Raw genomic sequence first — 21,092 nt, 5'->3', positions numbered from 1 at the left:
GTCTGAGAGTTAAGCAACAATCAGGAACATGTATTTTAACAGTAAAAAAACAAATACCAACGGCCTTTTTTTTAAATGTAAATTTAATTTTTTTTGTTTCATTTACTTTTTGCACTTACTTCATCGTACTTACACTTGTTCTTTATTGATGTTAAGTTCTGTTGTGCAAGAATACAAAATATTTTATACTGTATATATTTTCACTGTTTTGAAAAAAGTATTATACATCAGTACAGCTAAGTGTTTGAGGTAAGATAATTTTTTCTTTTTTGTCTTTCATTTTTGCCATTTTGCAATTTCTCCGCGATTTTTATTATCCATGGCACTTGTGCCACCTAATTCGGCAATAATCGGGAGTGTACTGTATTATAATTAGAGATGCACTGATTACCATATTTTTCCAAATACAAAATATTTATTTAAAAAAGTTTTAGCTATAATGTTTGAATTTTGCACCAATTTTAAAAATAGAAAATATTAATCTATTTTGGGAAATGAGAATTTATTTTCATTTAACATTGTAGATTTATCTAAATTAAATATAATTATTAATGTAAAATAAATACTTCCAAAAGGTCGGTTCCAACGGTAACTGGAGGACAGTTTGTTCAAAAAGTCAATGTATTTCTGTCTGAGCCTATCAAAATAAATATCTATTCAAAAACTGATCATAGACTTTTATACACATCATATTTAGTTGCTAAAAAAGCCAAAGCCAGGAATTTGTTGTAAATAACTTTTTAAAATCAAATTTAAAAAATGGTAACGGAAGGACATTTATTTGGGACATGATTTTCACGCTATCATGTTCTCCCCAAAAGTTCAGCCAAACTAAAAGGGAAAGTGTTACGAATTAGAGCACCTACAGGAGTGTTCGATCATTACAATTTCAGCTGTAGCTTAAAAAAAAATTTAAGCACATAAATTATGTATTTGTTAAGGGTAATGGATGGACAAGAAGTCCAAAGCAATTAAACTTTGTAAATTTCAATTATACAAACATTTGTTCAGCTAATACAGCGGTCTGAAACAATGATATCTAATGCCTGTTATAATTCTGAATTCTTAAAATACTCAATTTTATCAAAATCCATAGAACATTACCTTCTTTCTCAGGGAACACAAAAATCACTATTATGCATTCTCAAGTAAGATATTTCTGTGCATTCATCTTCTATATGAAGTACCTGTCCAACATTGCTTTGTTAATTTCTTTCCCTACCACTCAACTAATAAAACTTGTCCAAACGTTAATAAATCCTTTGGCAGCTTCTCACAAGTTGATGTTTTTGATTCAACTGTATCTTCATTTTTAACATTATTTATAACTGTTAGTCTGTTAACTTTGAAGTGAAATCTCCTTCAATCTGTTGAAGTACTCACTACATTTAATAACATAACTTGTTGCAGGGTTCAAATAGTGCATATTTTGAGAGCCAGAATGAGAATGGATATTACTTTATCTTTTTGAAAGTTCATCTTTGAATTTACTGATCTCTTCACAATACGTTTAACGGTTAAACCAATGCTCTCGACAATCCTTTCTTGTGACTTGTGGTGACAAATCTGAAAGAATTTTCAGTATTGTATTGTTCCAATACAGATCAAGCTTGTAAGCAACTGTTTCTGCTTTAACTGGCTTGTCATATCACAACTAAACATTCAAAAGATAAAAGTTAACCTAAATATTATATTCTGATAAGAAGTTTATTGAAATTACAGCATGTAACAAGAGATGTTTTGTTCTGTAAACACACAGAGAGAACTTGATTTTGCACTTGATTTTCTGAAAGTCATTAAACTGTATGGGGGGGGGGGGGAACAGGTTAAATTTCAAGAAGTTCATTTATTTCTGAAGAGAAGGGTACATGGCAAGTGACAGAATATTAGTTTTTAAAATTTAAATGTCATGTCCCGTTTTTCCAGGAATTCGTCAAAAGCAAACAGAAATTATTATTGCAAATGGATAATTTGGTTTGTTTAGCTGTTATTCTGTGCAATATTTAAATGAGTTTATAGTAATATGTTATAAGATTTTTAAAAATTTGAAAAGCAACTAAATTTAACATCTGTTTTCTTTTACACTAAAATTTACGTAATTTTTGTATAAAAGAAAAGTTTGAATGTCATTAAATTAATCAGTATCAATTTGAATTTTGTCCTGTGTCCTTATTGTATTGTAACCTTCCATTCAATGCATTTGAAAAAAGATTCTTGACCATTTATCAAACATTTGCTATTCGGTTTGTTGAATATTAAAATATTTGGCCGAACTAAATGTATATTTGGTTTGTTTACCAAATAGCAACAGAATTTTCTATGCATCTAATTATAATTTCAGCCGTTATAAAAACTTATAATTACTTCTGTTTATGAAGCTATATACTTTAACTTTAAAATTAATATCCATTATAGAAATAGTGCAAATGAACTGCACTGAGGCATCATGAGAAATTATCTCTGATGTTTTATTAGAAACTAGTTTGTTTTGAGTTACTCTATTTTAGATCTTTAAGTTCAGAATTCATTCATAATGTTTGGTTTAAGCTGGCAAAGAACCTTATACAGTAAACAATTGAATTTTTCATGGCCGTATTAGTGTAGAAAGAACTGCATCTTTTTGTTTTTATTTTATTCCTAAAGAATAACGGTTAAATTGAAAAATAATTGGTTCTTAGGTATTGAAATATTACACAAGAGACAGGACCCAATATAGCGCTGCTAATTGAAGATGAGGTTGTAAATGTAACATATTTTGTATTTAAAGGAGTTCTGAAATGACATAAATCTAGAATGTTTTCATGTCATTTGATTTAAACTATGATTTAAATCAACAAACCCTACTTTCAATTCTTTAAAGGAATGCAATTTATCTTATCGTAAATTAGTTCCAGCCTTTTACGATAGAAGTTAACCTTCTGTTTAAAAATTTTTGAATATACAATCAAGCCTCCATATATCGAACTTCCACATATTGAAATCTTCTATATATCGAAATCCCAGCAAATTTCAATGTTCATTACATAGAAAAACTGTTTTTATATATCGAAAAAATCTCTATATATCGAAATTTTTTCGAGACATTCGTAGATTTTTTTTTTCCACTTTAGACTTTTTCTCATGAAAAATGAAGGTTAGGGGAGAAAATTATGTTTACTAAAGGTTGCTAAGAAACTCATAAGAAATCTGGGTCTGAGGGGTGTGTAGATAGGTCGTTGTTCCGTTCTGGAGTTCTTAAATTCTCCCAAATTTATTTCAAATCTTAACCAATTACAGTGTAACCAATAACACTGTAAAATCAGTTTCAAGTTATCCTTTTTGTCTGTTTATTATCATTCCTAGTCTTTTTAGCTTCAGTAAAAATCATTCAAGTTAAGTAGATTAATTTTTTACTTGTCTCTCGATTACATTGTCAAAACGAAAATCTCCTCATGTTGCGAATCAAGTTGAACTGCCGAAGAATGAAGATGTATGAAGGCACAAAAATGTAATTTCTGTTAATTTTTCAGTTATTAACTTTCATTTAATTCGATGCTCGTATGAATTAGAAATTGGGTTTCATGCATGAAAATTAGCTTTAATTTTAATGTTTCAGGAGATTTTTATGATAGAATAAAATCGTTTCTACGTATCGAAATTTTTATATCTTATTTTTTCTCGGCAATTGCTACTTCGATATATGGAGTCTGACTGTAATTAAATTAATATTTTACTGCAGATTTAATTTTTCTCTGCCGCCTTTGTTTTTGATGTATTCCAAGATAAATTTAATGATTTGTTCAACTACATTTTCAGCGTTAGTTGCAGAATTTCCGCTAGGGTTGCGTTTTTCACAAAATGCAAAAACACTATCCAAATTGAAAATGAAGCAAGGTGCACTTTTATGCTCAAAAGAAAAAATGCGAAATCAAAGAGAAAGCAAGCTTGGAAATATTGAACTTAATAGTTTTGTATGTTTCAGCTGACAAGTTTAAACTATAAGTTCAGCATTACTTTGTCATAATGGGCATTATGTCCCCCCCCCCCCCCAAATAATTATTGGTGTTTTAAAAGTCAAACTTGTGTCCTCCCAATGCCAAGTACATCTCCATTTTTTTTTTTTTAATTTTTAAGAAATATTAACTATTTTGTATTTATTTAAAGTCATCATGGCTGAATTTTGGTTTCAACTGGAGATGAAACACGTAGGCAGTGAAAAAGATATGTGAACTTATTCATTAACATTTTATCAATATGCTAAAGCTTTTCTCCCAATTTTAGCTTTTTTGCTAAAGAGCATTTAAACTCAGCTTAAACCCTGATTAGTTCTGATTTAAAGCGGTGTTATGTCAATAGAAGCATTATCTTAATATTATAGAACCATTTTCTTAACACCTTTTTGCTATTTATAGGGTGTCTGTTCATATGGAAATTCGTGGATTTCGACCGTTCGAAAATGGTCACGGAAAATCATGATTTTCAACATAAAATGCTCAAAAGTCATAGAAACTGATAACTGGTCATGGATTTAGAGTTCAAGAACATGCACATTTTTTTAATTGTACAGATGAGATGTAAAATTTACACGCTTAGCTGTTTCTGACGCTTTTACGCGTCAGTCCCGATTTTTTGCACATTTCAAAATCCAATTGCATCCGCTTCTATAACGCAGTTGAACTCTCTTGTAACGAGTGCAAAGAGACCACGATATTTGCTTGGTGCTCGTAAAAAGTGATTGCGTGAAAAATTCATCAAAGTTCCCTTCCAATCTTTTTTTCTGTACAGTAACAAATATGAAGGTTACTTTGCTTTGAGCTGTCTGAATGTCTCTTATGTCGTTTTTGAGGAGCACAAATATACAAACATATATAAATTTTGAATGGTTCTGTACTCTGCAAATTAAAACTAGTATGTTGTGGCCTTAACGAAACTTTCTTCTATATCTTTCTTATAATTCTGATCCCTCCCCATGCTTGACAAGGAAGCAATATTCCCAACAAAAACAAAATTACACACGCCAGAACTTGACGATCATCCCAATTCCGATTTATCTCAAAAGCAAAGCATAGAATGTAAATTGAAAATTATTTTTAAAGCCTTGCTTAAAATAATTATAAACATTTGTTAACAAATGTAAGATGGCAACAGTTAGAAAGTTTAAATCATCCTTATTTTCTGGTCATTTTCCAACAATTAAAATCACGAGAAATACGCAGACGACAGTCTATTATAATTTATCTTTCTTGTTGCAATTATAAAGCTATTTTTATTCGCTCAAAAAAAAAAGCCCCCATGGAGCAACTGATGCTAAAATTGAACCAAAGCTTGTGTACATATAGATTTGCATTTATTCAAAATTTCATCCAGAACATAGCATTACTTCTTGAGATATGGCACTCGCAATAGGAAAAAAAGACGTTTGATTGTGTCACCTCCTTTTCAGCTGTTGACGCCAAAACGGAATTGACTCTTATACCCTCTCAGGGCTACTTGTCGATAAATTTTTGTTTGATTCCGTTCATTTTTTCTTGAGATACAGCAGTCGCAATTGGCGAGAAAAAACGTTCTATAGCTCAACCCCCGTTTGAGCTATTGACACCAAAATTGGATCAGCACTTGTACGTGTTAGGAGCAACATATGAACCAAATTTTGCTTGATTCCACCAGTTAATTCCTGGGGAATAGCAGACACACATGACTGAAGAAACGTTCCATTGTTCCTCCTCCCTACGAGGAATTCACACCAAAAACCAATGGGCACAAGTTCACATAGGGGCACATATGTGTACCAAATTTAGTTTCATTTCATGATGTAATTTTTGCTGTAGAGCGGCCACAAAAAACTGGTCACACATACATACAGACGGATATTTCCCAAAAATGGTCGAAATGGACTCTTCACTCCTCAAAACGTTAGAGTTCATCGAAATTCGAAAATTTGCACGAATCCTATACTTTCTTCTATATATTAGATATAGAAAAAAGTAAAGTGCTGTCATCACTTGTTCTCAGAATTTGATTTATTACTAACTTTGGAATGTTAAAGAAAATTTACCATAAAAGGATATTCTAAGCTGGAAGTCGATAGAAATTTTATGAATCACAAAAATATTGCTTGCTTTAAGTGGGGTTTGCTTGTCAAAAGCGAGTAAGGCTCCCATAGATTTAACATTGTTCTAATCAAGTATTTTTGCTTTCCTCGCTAAATCTGGTTCTTGTTGAATCAGGGCTCTTTATAAGAGAGTTCGACTGTATTCGTTCGTTTTTCTTTACTAGATGATTCTATCGTTTGAACATTTATAGTTACGTGTTTAGCATTATTTTTAATTCTCATTATGTTTCTAGTTGTGTAGTTGAGGATTTTTATACTAATTTTGCCTCTTTCATCAGACTCTAAAATTTTTAGTCATTTGAAAATTTTAAATCATGTTGTGAAGATTTTAGAAAATGAAATTGATCTAAAGAATTAAGGACGTTTTGGAACTTAACTTTATAATTAAATTATTGCTAGTCAGTTTTTAAACTATTACCTTTAAAAAATATAAGTTTTTTAGATTCATTATGTGTTTATAAAATGTTTATTTAAAAAAAATTCAAAAAAATAAATAAAACAAAAATCAAGCTTAAATATTTTACTGTTCGCCAGTAGTTTTGATTGTTGCTGCATGTATGAAGTTTTTATTTTGAAAAATCATATTCTGCAATTAAAATTTTTCAGTATTTTTAGTGATTGAAGAATTATTGCGTATCATATTCGATTTTTCAGAGATAAAATAATATTTGTTCACATGTAAGTTCCTACCTGTATCATTTTGAATAATTTATTGGAATTCAGCAATTTTTTTCAAAACTTTTAGATTTATAAATGTATGTCCTCGGTAGCAAAATAATCAAGTTAAAACTCTTCTTTTATGTGTATCTCTTGTCATTCTTGCATAGATTGCTTTTTAGTGTTACATTTCACATTACAAATACAAAAGTGACGACCAGCAACAGGCTCTGGGCCCAGCTAGACTGGTCCTAGTCAATTTACAATCCCTAGTGAAGATCAATGACCCTCTTAAAACTATCTACTCCCTTGCTCATTAATTTGAATTTTTAGAAATATATGTCCACAGTACAGATTAGATGTTTGTAATTTAATTTTCACAAAACATGAATTCAGATATACTTGCGAAAAAAAATTTCTTGAAAAATTGCATCTTGTGAGTCATGAAAAGTCATGCAGTTCAGAACTTAAAATGTAGCAGATACCTTGTATTTATTAAACTTTTCTGTTTTTTAAGTTGTGTACTTTATGCTGATTTTTTTACTTTACACCCTTATAGATGCATAAAGATGGCATTGGTTCATGATATAGCTGAATGTATAGTTGGGGACCTAACTCCATTCTGTGGCATTAGTAAGGAAGAAAAACACATGAAAGAAAAGGTTTGTACACATTATGGTTCCTAAAATCATTCAACAGAATTTTCAACAAGAAACTAATTTTTTATGAAATACTAAATTCTATACCCCTGCTTAAAAAAATAAGCAACAAGGACAAAAATTAGAATAAAAAAACTTCTGTACTTAGGTGGTTGTAGGGGGGAGCAAGGGGGGGCAACTGCCCCCTCACTTTTTAGAGCGAAAAATTAATAATCGATGAAAAAATGATTTTTTACAATGTGGATTGATTTTTTTCCACCAAAGTAATAACTAAACATTGCAAACAAATAAGCTTTTATAATTTATTTTATATAAATGGAACTTTGAATTGGAAGGAGAAAGTGTGCGGTGGCCATCCGTCCAGATTTTTGACGCCATATTCTGCATTTTTTGGATGCTATAGAATCATAAATGTCAAGTCCTTAAACAACCCAATTTTAGAAAAAAAAGGCTTTAGGGGCCGTACCCCCTAACCCCCCCCCCCCACTTTTTTGGAACACCAGCCTCCTATGCTTCTGTAATTACTTTTGCTACACTTTTGCCTGGTTAAGAAAAACTGTTTGTTGATAACGCTTTATCATAAAGGTCAGGATTTACGGTCGCCACGTGGCAACTCGGTTTTCAAAATTGACCCCAAAAAAGTTCTGCAGTCCCCAACTTTTTTTTTTGGGGGGGGGGGGTGTTTTTATTTTAGCTCCCAAGAAAAGAATTCCACGCCACTCCAGAGATGCACTAGTACGATAAGGCTGCAAAGAAATACAATCCATTGCCGCGGATTATCTGATTTTTTTTCTTAATACCAAAGCATTGAACCTCAATACTTACATAGTCCAGTTGCATACTTACGGAAAAAGACCCTCCGTGGGAAATTTAATGAGGAAATTGTGAGACCAATTCTAATACATTCCTTATGGCCTATATAACTATGCCTCACCGGGTGTTTTGCTTGAATTTGTGTCAGATGACCTGTGTGACGTCATGAATCCAAGATGGCGACTGCACTAGACATTGATGAAAATTTTCGGTTTTAACTGATTTTTGAGGCATATTATGACATATTTTCAACTTATCTTATATATTTAATATTTTAATAATATTATATTTCAAATTTGAAAACTAATTGCCAATTTAAAATAAGTTATTCATTTATTTTTTTTATTTTTTTAAGTGCAGATTTTTAGTAACCAGTAACAGTTAAAAAATATTTTGGAAAGCTTGTACGATAAAATTTAATTTATTATTCCAAAAAACCTGTAAAATAATTTGCATACACGCGTTTCGGGGTTATAAGAAGCATTTTTTTTTCAATGCAGAAAAAAATTACAACTTCCGTTATTTAATATTAGATATAATGATAATTTTATTTATGTACTCAAGTAATGAATGATTGATTTCATTATTTAAACTCAGATTTTAATTCAAAATATATATTTAAAGGTAAACAAACAATTCTTACTTAAAGATCTTCATCTGAAGCGTTATCAATATCGCTCTGTTGGTTATGATTTTCACATAAGTCCACATCATCTTCACACACAAAGTTCAGTGCATGTGAAATATTTTGAGATTTGTATTTACATAAAACAATGCATCTTCCCTTTACGCAGCTGCATCGAACTAGTTTTAAAATGGACTCAGAAGCACAAAAAAGTATAAACTTAACTGGAACATAGAAGTTGTCTTTCTCTTCCCATCCAAAGTCTGACGGTGATGTTAAATTCGGGTGCTGCTTTTTAGCCAGATGCCGTTCCAATACCTGATAATGCGCTCTTAAAATGTAAGGGGACAAAGATGCTCTTGCAGGAGGAAAATTTTCATTTTGAGTCTCCTGCTTGGCAAACATGAACCAAAGAAATTCTCCAATATCAGAAATCTTTGTCTGCTGCACATATACAGAACAAATAAAGCCTTCTTTCAATAACAATTTTATCATTTGTACCGAATTCTTCAGTTGATCCCCAAATGAGTCAGAGCGTTGAGAGTATCTTTGTCAGCCGTCTTATAAATTTTCCAAAAAGAAAGTTTTCCCTTCTAAGCAAGTGAGCTTGTTATGTTACTTCCTGACAAAGCATAGAGTCATAATATTCCTCGTTTTATCTAGTCCTAATGCGGTCATAATGCTGGTCATTCTTCGGTTGCTAGCTACCCCAGTCAAAAATGTGCATGGACAGTGACATGATTCTAACCAGAACAATGCTAGCAAAAATACATCGGTGTCAGGCGAATTTATATGAGTACTGGTTGCTCTTTCTCTAGAAGCGTGAAGATAGTCCAGTACTATTTTAACACCCGCCTGTCTCCATGACTGCTTTGCTGTGCAGTCACATCACCTTTTAATGATTTAGCTTCATTTCTCCAGCTAACGACTAGGTTTTTTTCAATGCTACGTGTGTATATTAACGCTTTATTCGCCAGATAAGCTGTTAAGTTATCCCTTGTTTTTACATAAGAAAGTAGGATCTTCATGTGTACGTTTTTAATATTAGTACAATCGGTTATTTTGAACTCAATGGGTGTTAATGTACTTTCTTTTTTCTGCATGACAGACTGGCAGATTTTAGCGAGTTTTCAATGTATGTGTTAAACACTAAGTGTGTTTCATCATAATTTAAAAGAATTTCCTTGATCTTATTATTAAATTCTGCAGCTAAATCATTACATGTTTTCACTTGCTTTGGTTTCTTCTATAATTGTAGCTGTGCCATTCCATAAAGAACAGCAAAACTGTAAGATTCTCTGTTCATTTCCTTCGGTATGCTTGAGTCTATCATGGGGTTCGGCAAAGAATCTTCGATGCTGCTGTCTACTTTTTCTAAGCCACATTCTTCTAAAATCTTCATTAACTTTAATTTGTTTTGGGACAATTTTATCTATATTCTATACCCTTCCAGATTAAACGTAGACTGTGGAATAGCCTAAAATTCATACGATGTTTTTAAATCAATATTTGCTCGACTCCTCGATACAACTAGCAGAAGTTTAAATAACAATCGGCTTTTAACTGTAGAACAGTGGCAGCTATATTTGTTGCAACTTTCTTCGTGCTATTTTTACATAGATTTAGCTTTTCTTTTTTCATTGGGGCCCAGATATTCGCGTGTTTTCAGTTTTAATTCTCTCGTTTGAAAGTGGCGTACATGTCACGACCATTGCTTAAAATGCGTTAAATACATCTGTTTGTATGGCTTCATTATGTTCAGACTTTGTTGTGGTAATAAGTTTTTTCCTTCATATATTATAGGGCTTGTTGATATTCTGATGGCACTATATATACATTGCACATCTTCATGTAGTCGCTTTCCTCTTGATCCTGTCAAATGATAGTGTTTACTCTTTAACGCTAAACTATGTTTCTATTGAGTTATGTATTTACTATTCTACCAACTACTTTCATACTCATTTTCTCTTGCTCCAAAGCTTCGTCTGACCCTAAAGCACAAAACGGTACAAAAGACTTTTTAACAGTCCAATTGTCTTCCATGAATTCATTCCGAAGATTTTGTTGCTTTACTTTAAGACGCTTCATATTAGTCAAGTACCATGATATCATACTTGCATAATTTGTTAAATTCAAAGCAAAGAAATAGGGAACGAAACCTTCGAATGAAGAAATGTGTAACTCCCAATTTCCTGATCTAACAGACCATATAAAAGTAACATTGTATCCATCATATGCATGTATAACAAAGCAAGTTTTAATGTTGGTCTTCCAATTGATTCTGTGTCCTCAAATCTTTCATGTTTTTCATGCATTTTAAAATCTAGTAATATCTGCACTATATTTGAGGAAAGTTCTTTAATTTCACCATACTTTTTTTCTTGAAAGCAATTAATTTTTGCACTCTATCATCGCATTGAAATTCCATTTTTTCATTGTGTGTATAAAAAGCATGGAGGTAACATTTAAGTAATGAAACCCTTAGTGCAGAATGTGCTTCTGTAGCCTGTCTAACACACTTTCCTGCAAGAAATTTTGACACTACAGATTCACTGTATAACTCAGTCAAGTTGTCGTCAAGACCTGTACAAGTTTTTGTTTCACAGGGCAAGTTTTAAAACTGGTTTGTATAATCCAATATCCATGGTGATTACTGTTGGTAAATTTTCCCCAGTTTCTGCATGAACGTAAGTTGCGTTGATGAAATGAAACGTGCGTTCTAAAAGATGCAAGAAAAGCTCTTAAGGCGTAATTATACAGGTTATAAGAAATTCTGTTAAACGATTATACAGTCGAACCTTGTTAAAACGAACTCAAATGGACTTTAAAAGTGAATTTGTCTCAACAGTAGCTCGTTTTATTTGAAAAAAAAATAGTTTTAGTGTAAGTACGGATCGTAAATGTAGTTCGCTTTAGCTGTAATTCGTTATAAGCGTGTCTGAATTAACGAGGTTCGACTGTACTAATGTTTAATGATTTTAGCCTGAAAATTGACAGTATTTTTAACTGCAAAAACCCACCCGAGGTACTTTTAAACCCGCTTATTCTAAATGCCAAAGTCAAAAATGAAGACTTCAGAATTTTTTTTAAATGAGTTAATAAACAAATAAATTAAAAATTTTCCTTTCAACTTAAAATAAAAAAGTAATAGAATATTAATCAAGCAAATTCGCCAGAAAATTATCACAAAATACCCAAAAATTGAGTCATAATTGCAAAAACTCATTACAGACGCCATCTTGGATTGATGACGTCATACAGGCCGTCTGACACAAATTCAAGCAAAACACCCGGTGAGGCATAGTTACACAGGCTATAAGGAACATAATAGAATTGGTCTCACAATTTCCTCACGAAATTTCCCACGGAATGTAGTATGCCCCCCTACTAACAGTAGTATTCACCAATAGAAATCGTTCGTGGACTGAATGTTGTTTATTTTACAAAGCTTGCATGTTCTTTCTCGCTGCCTGCCTGTATGTTGGTTATTTTACGTTGCTTGAATGTTCTTCTTACGCAGCGCTTCTTAATTTCTTTGATTAGCGGAACCCCTGATTGTTCGTGAATAGTTTGCGTGGCGTAAGCATCAGTATTCTGTTTCGGAGACTGCCCAGATTCTTACCTCAAGGAGACTATCACGATTATTTGTAATTTAATCGCTAATTAAATACAGTCGAACCTTGATATCTCGGAACCCTTGAAGTCTCAAAAATATTTTTCCCCTGCATTTTATATAAAAACCGCTATGTATTTTCCACAGTTATCTCGAAATTTATTTTTCGAAACCCTTGATATGACGAAATTTTTGCACAGAAGCAAGTTTCAGTTGTCTTTTTTCTTCGGCAATTTTTGTAGTAAAATCAGTTCCAGGGACCAGTTTTCATCTCTCTTCTTGGAAACTTTGTGATTAGGGGATTGAAGCAAGATAATAGGGGAGTGTTGGTATGAAAAGGGTGCTGTGTTTTCCCCAGAGTTTGGAATCTTTGTGCATTTCTCTCGAACATGTTGTCCAGTTTGAGGAAAAGGGGTTGATTTTTCGCCAGTCAATTTTCAAGTGAAAGCAGAAAATGCGTTCCTCATTTTCATCTTTCTGCTTTTTTAACTCCTACAAAATGGCTGCTGAAAAGTTTTTGAATGTCGGGAGCTACTAGTTGAACATAAGAATTTTTAAATTTTTAGGTAAAAAACCAAGTTGAAATTGTTGTTCATTTCAAAATCTCTTCCTTTGCACTTTCGACAATTATAAAATTTCAAATCTAGTAAAATTTTGAAGACTACTTTATTAATCGTAATTCAAAGTGGTCTCATAATACATATATAAATGCATAAAGCGTACATGTGTGCAATTGTGAGAGTTTCTGGTGTAATTTTTAAAAACCTTGATACCTCAAAAACTTGATATCTTGAAAATTTTTCCCGTCCCGAGAGATTTGAGATATCGAGGTTGTACTGTACATTTATTGCATTATAGATCATTCAAATTGATGCCTACTAAATATTATTTGTTATTGTAATATAATAGCAATACACATATATTTGTGGTTCTGATTATTTTTGCAAGAAAGAGATAACCTCAGTTTATGCATGAGGTATATGAGTGAAATATTTTTTTTTTACTTAGGAAAAGAAATACTGATGTGTTTTACTTACAATGGTATTAATAACTCACTGAAATTTAAACAAAAAAAGTTTGTGAACCTTAGAAATTAAAATGATTCTTACTTTCAACAACTTTTTAGTTATTTAAAAATCAGACTTTGCTGTCACTGTGTGTTGACATTGGACAGATCTAGACCCTTGACCAGTTCTGCTCCTTAAATTGGTCTTCACTCGTTAAATATTGAAATTGTTCTTCCAACTGTTGCCATAGATGCAAGGAAAGTGGCTAGTATCAAAAGCACTACTTGGAATTGCTTCAAAAATCGTAATTTTAGGAAATATTTGGTAATTTTATAGGAATAGAAAGGGGGTTGGGAGATGCCCTCCCGAAATATTTTTCAACTATGAAGTCACTTTTAAACTGTCTGTGGTGATATTAGGGATAAATAGCTTCTCCCAGATTTTAAAATCCAAGTTGATCGATTTCAGGCTATATTTGAAGACATTATGTGCGGAGAACGTGTTGGGATTGCTCTCAGAAAAATTTCGAAGTTGAAATCTTCCATTTCCCCCCCCCCCCCCCCCGAGAACACTCTTGAAATTTGAATTTGTTGAAAATACTATTTCAGGCAATTTTTGAAAGCCTAACATTTGCATTATTTTAGACGACAAATAAAAATATTTCTGTAGTGGCTAACCGTGATGGGTAATGATGCTCAGATCAGTATACGAAAGTTTCTTTCAATGTTGAAAAAAACAATATTTTTTCATTTTTTTTAAAAGAAACTAGAAAGGTGTGAAAAGAAAACATCTTGTGGAACCCATAAGAGAGCTCCGTGGAACCCTGGGGTTCCGCGGAACACAATTTAAGAAACGCTGCTCTTACACAGTTCAGGCCATGTAAAATAAACAAGAATACAGTGAAGGAAGAAGCCATTTGCACAAGATTAGACCGTTTGCTCCTTTGTCTTGACCCTTTGTTTTTCAAGTAATTGGCATACTATAATCATGATTTCAAAAATAAATCATATTTTAGGTTATATTTCAGCTCAATTTTGATTATGCTTTCAAAGTAATTACGTTTTCAGTTTAGTTGCTCAAATGGTATATTAAATCCAAACTTTAGTTTTTCACATCATATTATACGCCGTCGCAAATTATATGAAGCTTTTTTTCTTCAGGCCGATTTTAGGACCTGCTGATTATAGACCACCCGCAATAATAGGCAGAAAAATAAGGTATTACTTTTTTTGACTTCTTTTTCTAAAACAGTTATGTTTTGCTCTAAATCTTGTGCTGAGAGTATGAAAATATTATATAAATTGTGGCATTTTTCAAAAAAAAAAAACACCATAATGTATGTTCTTTTACATAAATCCTCGAAGGTCGTTCCAATCCTATTTGATTCCCGATTAACTCAAACAGCTTTCATTCTGAAAATCGTCAAAATAGGAAGACGAATTAATTTAAAACTTGAAAAGGCAACTTGTTTTTGACCACACAAGCCCCCCCCCCCCCCCCCGCTCTTTAATCATTTCTTTGCCATAATCAATGTTCCATGTTGTCCCATAAATCCTGTACATCATTAAAAACAAAGAAATAAACTATTTCTATGAACTATGTTTCAGCTTTAATGTAACTTTAATTTTAACTGTAGGTGTTGCAGTTGGAAACTGATATATATTGCTTGTCTGTTTAACTTAGTTTCTTGTTATTTGAAAATTCTGAGCTCTTGTTCTTGCTTTTAGTTCAGTTAGTCTTGCTTTGAACTTCATCTCTTGAAATCTTGAATTATTATAATGAACTTTAATTTCGTTAGTATTATTTACAAAAGTTTGTTATAGTTGCTTTTAATATTTTAAGTAAAATAAAAGATGTTTTTATGATTTTTTTGAATTGTGGACTGAATCTGCAAATTTCTGAAAATAGCATATGTACTTAAGTTACAAACTATATATCCTTTATTTCTGCTGTAATGTGGATGCTAATACTAGAGATCGATTATGAATATGTTCCATTGAAAATAGTTTACACAACAGGGGCTAGTTTCTATTTTTTCGAATAACTGTTATAATTTTTTAATCCTCAATCGCATCAGATTAAAATATATGCCAAATAGCCAGTCCTTTGATCATTTTCCCTTTATAATCATCTTTACATGGCTGCTCTGTATGGGACGTAGTAGCCATGTTTGGTCATACTCTTAGTTGAAATAATGCAGAAAGGTTTTTTTTTAATATTTTCTTGGTAAATGCCAAATTGTATGTTACTGGAGGGGTTCTTGAGGGTGGTTTGTAGTTAATTATTTTTATGCCACTCAAAAAAAAATCATAATTATCAAAGAATTTCAAATATTTATCTAATCTTTTTTCTATTCCCTTTGTGCAAATTTTTTTTAAATTCTTTTCATTAAGCTAGTTACCTGAGAAGTTCATGTTGATTTTTACTGCCATGGTGTTTGCAGTGATTTACAAACAGATTTTAACGGAATTTGTTTTTCGAGGGGGGGGGGATTCTTTTTATGTTTTGTTTCCACTGTGGGACCATAGTATTGTGTACACTGGGGTTTGGGCGATGTAGGATTTTCTACATCTTGATGCATTGCCAACCTTACATCACGAAGTAGCGATGCATCACAATGTAAGTTTTTTAAACTAAACTAACTTTTAAGTTTTACAAAATATATACAAGGTATAAAAATATCTTATGCCAGATACGAATTAACAGATTTCAGCATCAAAAAAAAAATCATGAAATTATAAAGCCGTGCTAAAAGCGACAAGTTTTGAGATCTCAATGAGCCTGATTTTTCAATGTAAAAAGATGTAAGTAAATGAATGCAAAGTTATGCACTTCATTCAAAAGCTCAAATATTCTTGCATTAAAAAAAGGTTCCTTGTAATCAGTAGCAAGAGAGGGGAGGGGGGCCGTCCTGGGTGACAGTCAAAGAGAATTTCATTGTTATAAAAAATTTAATACTTTAATTCTGGAAATCTCCACCAATATATCTTCAATTATATTTAATCTAACAAATGTGTCCAATATTGCAGGTGGAGGTTACATATATCATCTGGGATAAATTTTGCATAAAATGGATTCACAGTTATTTGTCTTCCAAACTTTGGCTATGCCACAAAAATAGAACAGAGTTGTTTCTGAAAATTATGTCAATTTCATATTTGCATAATACATTCATAAAAATTGTTTGATGGGGGTAGGAAAGGGATCGGTGACACTACAAGTTACCAACCCGTGTGGCATCTGTGGTAGGAACTCCAGTTCTTGTAACACCAAAATGCATGTTGCATTTTTTGTTGCTATTTTGCTCGTTAAATTTTGCTTTTTTTTTCTCTGGCAAGTGACTGCATGATAAACTTACTAGTTCATCAACATATTTTTAGTCTATAACTAAGACAAATGTGCAATTCTGACATGTTTTTGGGAGAAATGAAGGACTAACTTTTCACACCTTCATTTTTAAACCAGATTGGATTGATACTCTGTTAATTAACATTAGTGTGAAAAGATCAAACAGCAGCAAACCTGGACCGGTGTCTGTACATTGGAGCAGTATTGTTGCATTGGTTTAGAGAAAAATTCTAAACCGGTTTAACAATGTGGGATACACACCGGTTTTTGATGCATCGCCCAGCCCTAGTGTACATTACTTTATTTTTGGTTTAATGTTTTTGTTTTCCTTATAAAACTCTAAAATGGGATGGAGTGAGCCATTTGCTTCGGGAGCCCCCAACAATGCCTCTTATATTTCCGTGATTAATGTAATTTATATTTCTTGTTACCATTCCTTTAGCGCTGTTTTCAAAACTCGGTAATACTGGTGGCTACCAAGTTTTTTGAAAATTTTCTGAATCTTGAGGTCTACTTTATCATCAGTTAGGTTTTCTGATAATGGTGAAGTTATAAGCTAGTGAATTTTCACTGCGTTGTATCGAAAAAAAATGTGAATGGCCTAATTTGGTGAACCCACCTAACATACCAATTAATAACACGGACACTTCTCGGCACCCAGTTTGAGAACTTCTGGTTTAGTAAATTTCCTGGCTTAGTGTCTGCAGTAATCTGCAATTTGTGCTTTTGGACGTTGCTGTTTCTTACTTTGTCTCATGGTTTGCCTGTTTCTAGCAGAGATAGAGCTTTTAATTGGCTGGACTTTATGGTGCAAAGCTTCAGCCAATAAGAAAGCCGCTGCAAATTACGGGGGACGTTCTTCAAACTTAATGTTAGATCAAATTTTCAACACACCCGAAACAAGGTTGTTACTGCATAAGAAATTCATCCTGGCAGTTTTTAGGTTGCTAAAGAGTTTAATTGTTAACTTGTGCAAATGCTGCAGACACCTGTAAATTGCAGCTTACTGTTATCAGCAAAAGTCAAAATCCCCATGCATTAAAATGGTTTAAGGTTTTACCTAAAATTTATAAAACCAACAACAAGACTTGGGTTATCCCCGAAGTTTTCGTGGAATTGGTATGACTCCTGAAAGAATTTGCCTAGGGCCCATAAACTATTAAACGTGATGGTGCAACAGCCCATGGGGGGCCAAGGCCTACTGTGCCCATCCCAGTTCACGAGACCAAGGACTTTGGGATGCAATGCAAATGTTCCGGTCGAGTGGTCAACTGGATGCGTAATCCTGAGGGTTTACTTCCGAAGTACTCTTGATATTAATTTATCAACTCACTGATGAGATGACAGGCGGAATCCACCGTACCCAACCGGCAGGGTTGGCAAAAACCTGGGTTTTTTTAAAAAAGCCCATGGACCCAGGGTTTTGGGTTTTTTAAATAAAACCCGAAAAAATCCAACTAAAGTTGGGTTTTTTAAAAGAAATGTGGGTTTTTTTGTCTTTTTTTAGGAAAAATGTGGGGTACTTATAGAATATTGTAGCGTAAGTATATGGACAATGTGCAAAAATTGTCTTCGGGTAAAAAAAGCTGGAAAACTAGTTAAAATTCAGCGTTTTCTGGAGAAAAATATAAAAGACGAAAAAACCCAAGAATGGTGAAGTTTCGGATTTTTTAATTTTCATTGTTACCAACAGTTAAGGTAAAGTTACTTCTCGAATGATAAAATCTGTTGTACGTTTTTAATTACTACATTTTTTTTTGCATTTTACTTAATTGTATTTTATTTTATGTAAAACTACTGTAGAACCTCAAGTAGTTTAAATCCCTTTTTACTGAATTCCAGCTTAATCAAGATATTTCTTTGAACTGTATGTTGCATGTTTTTCTATTTCTGTGTACAGAGTAAGAAATATTAAACTTTTTCGTAAGATAATGAAAATACTGTACCTGTTCTGTTTTCTGTCGACCGTTTGAAAAATCTGTTTATTTCTAAAAAATATACCTTGTGTTTATTGGAGATTTGTGATGTGTTGGTTAGCAGAAAATAATTCACATGAAAGCCTTTCAACTAAATTAGTTTCCTCTGTACAATCTACAAATATTGAGAAAATCAGACTGACATGACTTGGTCAATATAATTTGAGTTATTTATTGACCAGTTAAAGAAAAAAGTTAAATACATTTATTTAAAATCTTTGAAGTATATTTTTAATGCCGTTAAGAGTTAAGAAATACTATTCAAGTTCAAAATTCATTTATTATGTTCATTGTCTGTGGTGAAGAACAAATAAAAATGAAGTTTAAATTGTAAAAGTATTTAAATTAATTTTTTAAAAAACTTCTCAGAAAATTTTAAAAAACCCAAAAGTGGGTTAAATAATGGGTTTTTTTTAATGGGTTTTTTCAAAAAAACCCATTGGGTCCAACCCAGTTGGGTCCAATTCGGCCAACCGGGAATCGAACCCGGGTCTGCGGCATGAAAAGGCTGCCTCTGGGCTTCATGCCTAGGGCCCGTGCACTCTACAAATATGTAAGATATGCTTTACAGAAGTTAATTTTGAAGAAACACCTACTGTTTGACCACAGATTGTATGGAATTGGCAAACATCCAGTTAAGGCGACTCCATCTGAATGAGGGGGGAAATTAAAATTTTATGTGCGTATTCCGCTCATTTGAATGAGACTCTGCTTAAGTTAGAGGCTAACATAAATCTGCAAAATCTGACATCCCTGAAAAGTAATATTTGCTTCCATTTCCGCGTGTAAACCAGATGTTTGCCTTTCCATACAATCCGTGGTTAGACAGTACCTCTAAAATATTTTGTACATAAATGCAATTTCTGGCACCCGGCTGTCTACCAGCAAAATTTTAAATTTTCAGTCATTTTACTTTTTGTAATTTTAGGTAGCCATGAAGAGGCTGGCAGATTTGGTCCCAAAGAATATTGGACAAGAGTTTTTGGATCTATTTACAGTAAGTTTATTTTGAAACTTTGAAATTTGGAAGTGCAAAATTCAATGCTGTATTTGATACATATCTATTCATTTGAAATCTGTTGTATGAAAAAATTTTGAGCTCAATGTGCTTTATGTGATTTTTTTTTTTAATTAAGTGTAATTTTGAGTCTACTAAAATATAAAACTGTTTAAATATAAGTGTTTGTATGAAAAAAGTTTCTGAATTCTTACGATTTCTGTACTTTTGCAACACAGTAAACTTTTATATGAAATGCTTATGAATATTAGTATTGGCTTTGTAAGTACTGACACTAAATTGCTTTTGCAATGCTAGGAATGCTAATGACAACACCAACCTTGTGTTTCTCCAATACATGACTTAAATTTATTCCTTTGAGGTGTTGCAAAACCTTTTTGTTTCAACACTCAAACTAAATTTTCATCTACTTACTAGTCTTGACTACTTTATGTTCTCAAACATTGGGCTTTTGCTGCTCATTGTACACTTGTTTTTGTCTGTTTTAATTTAGGAATATGAAGAACAGCTAACTGCTGAAGCTAAAGCAGTAAAAGATTTGGACAAGTTTGATATGATTCTTCAGGCTTATGAATATGAAAAAGAATCTCAACATTCCACCAGCTTGCAGGGATTTTTCGATAGTACTGAAGGTGATTTTTCTTTAGTGGAAATTGAAGTTTTTTTATAACAATAACATTTACTTTGATATTCAGTAAATTACCGCCCATTAGCCAGAGCTAAAGCAGAAATACATGTAATACACCGCCAGCTCAGTCATTTCCAGCCGAGGACTGCAGTTTCGTGCTTATTAGCACTCATCAGCCCGGCATAGAAAAGTGACTGAGCGGGCAGGGTTGGCAAAAACCCGGGTTTTTTTTTAAAAGCCCATGGACCCAGGGTTTTTTTGGGTTTTTTTAAATAAAACCCAAAAAAACCCAACTAAAGCTGGGTTTTTTTAAAAATGTGGGGTTTTGTCTTTTTTTAGGGAAAATGTGGGGTGCTTGTAGCATATTGTAGCGTAAGTTTATGGACAAAGCACAAAAATTGTCTTGGGGTAAAAAAAGCTGGAAAATTCAGCGTTTTCTGAAGAAAAGTAAAAAAGACAACAGAACCCAAGAATGGTGAAGTTTCAGATTTTTTGGTTTCCATCATTACCAACAGTTAGGGCAAAGTTACTTCTCGAGTGATAAAATCTATTGTTCGTTCGTCCGTTTTTAATTACTACATTTTTTTTCTGCATTTTACTTTATTGTATTTCATTTAGTCACGCAAAAATACTATAGAACCTCAAGTAGTTTAAATC

General features: G+C 32.6%; 1 protein-coding gene across 1 annotated transcript in view; it reads left to right on the top strand.

Annotated features, from left to right (window-relative positions):
- Nucleotides 1–21,092, top strand: part of LOC129228069 (5'-deoxynucleotidase HDDC2-like) — a 33,571-nt gene that overhangs the window by 10,855 nt on the left and 1,624 nt on the right. Inside the window, exons 4-6 of the mRNA XM_054862704.1 lie at nt 7,308–7,410; nt 19,718–19,786; nt 20,301–20,439. Of these exons, the coding sequence (XP_054718679.1) occupies nt 7,308–7,410; nt 19,718–19,786; nt 20,301–20,439 (311 nt within the window). The remainder of the gene's footprint in view (nt 1–7,307; nt 7,411–19,717; nt 19,787–20,300; nt 20,440–21,092) is intronic.

Source organism: Uloborus diversus, chromosome 8, assembly GCF_026930045.1.
Source record: "Uloborus diversus isolate 005 chromosome 8, Udiv.v.3.1, whole genome shotgun sequence".
NCBI classification, from domain to species: Eukaryota; Metazoa; Arthropoda; class Arachnida; order Araneae; family Uloboridae; genus Uloborus; species Uloborus diversus.
The sequence above is the reverse complement of the archived record's forward strand: the minus strand, read 5'-3'. Positions and strand labels throughout refer to the sequence as shown.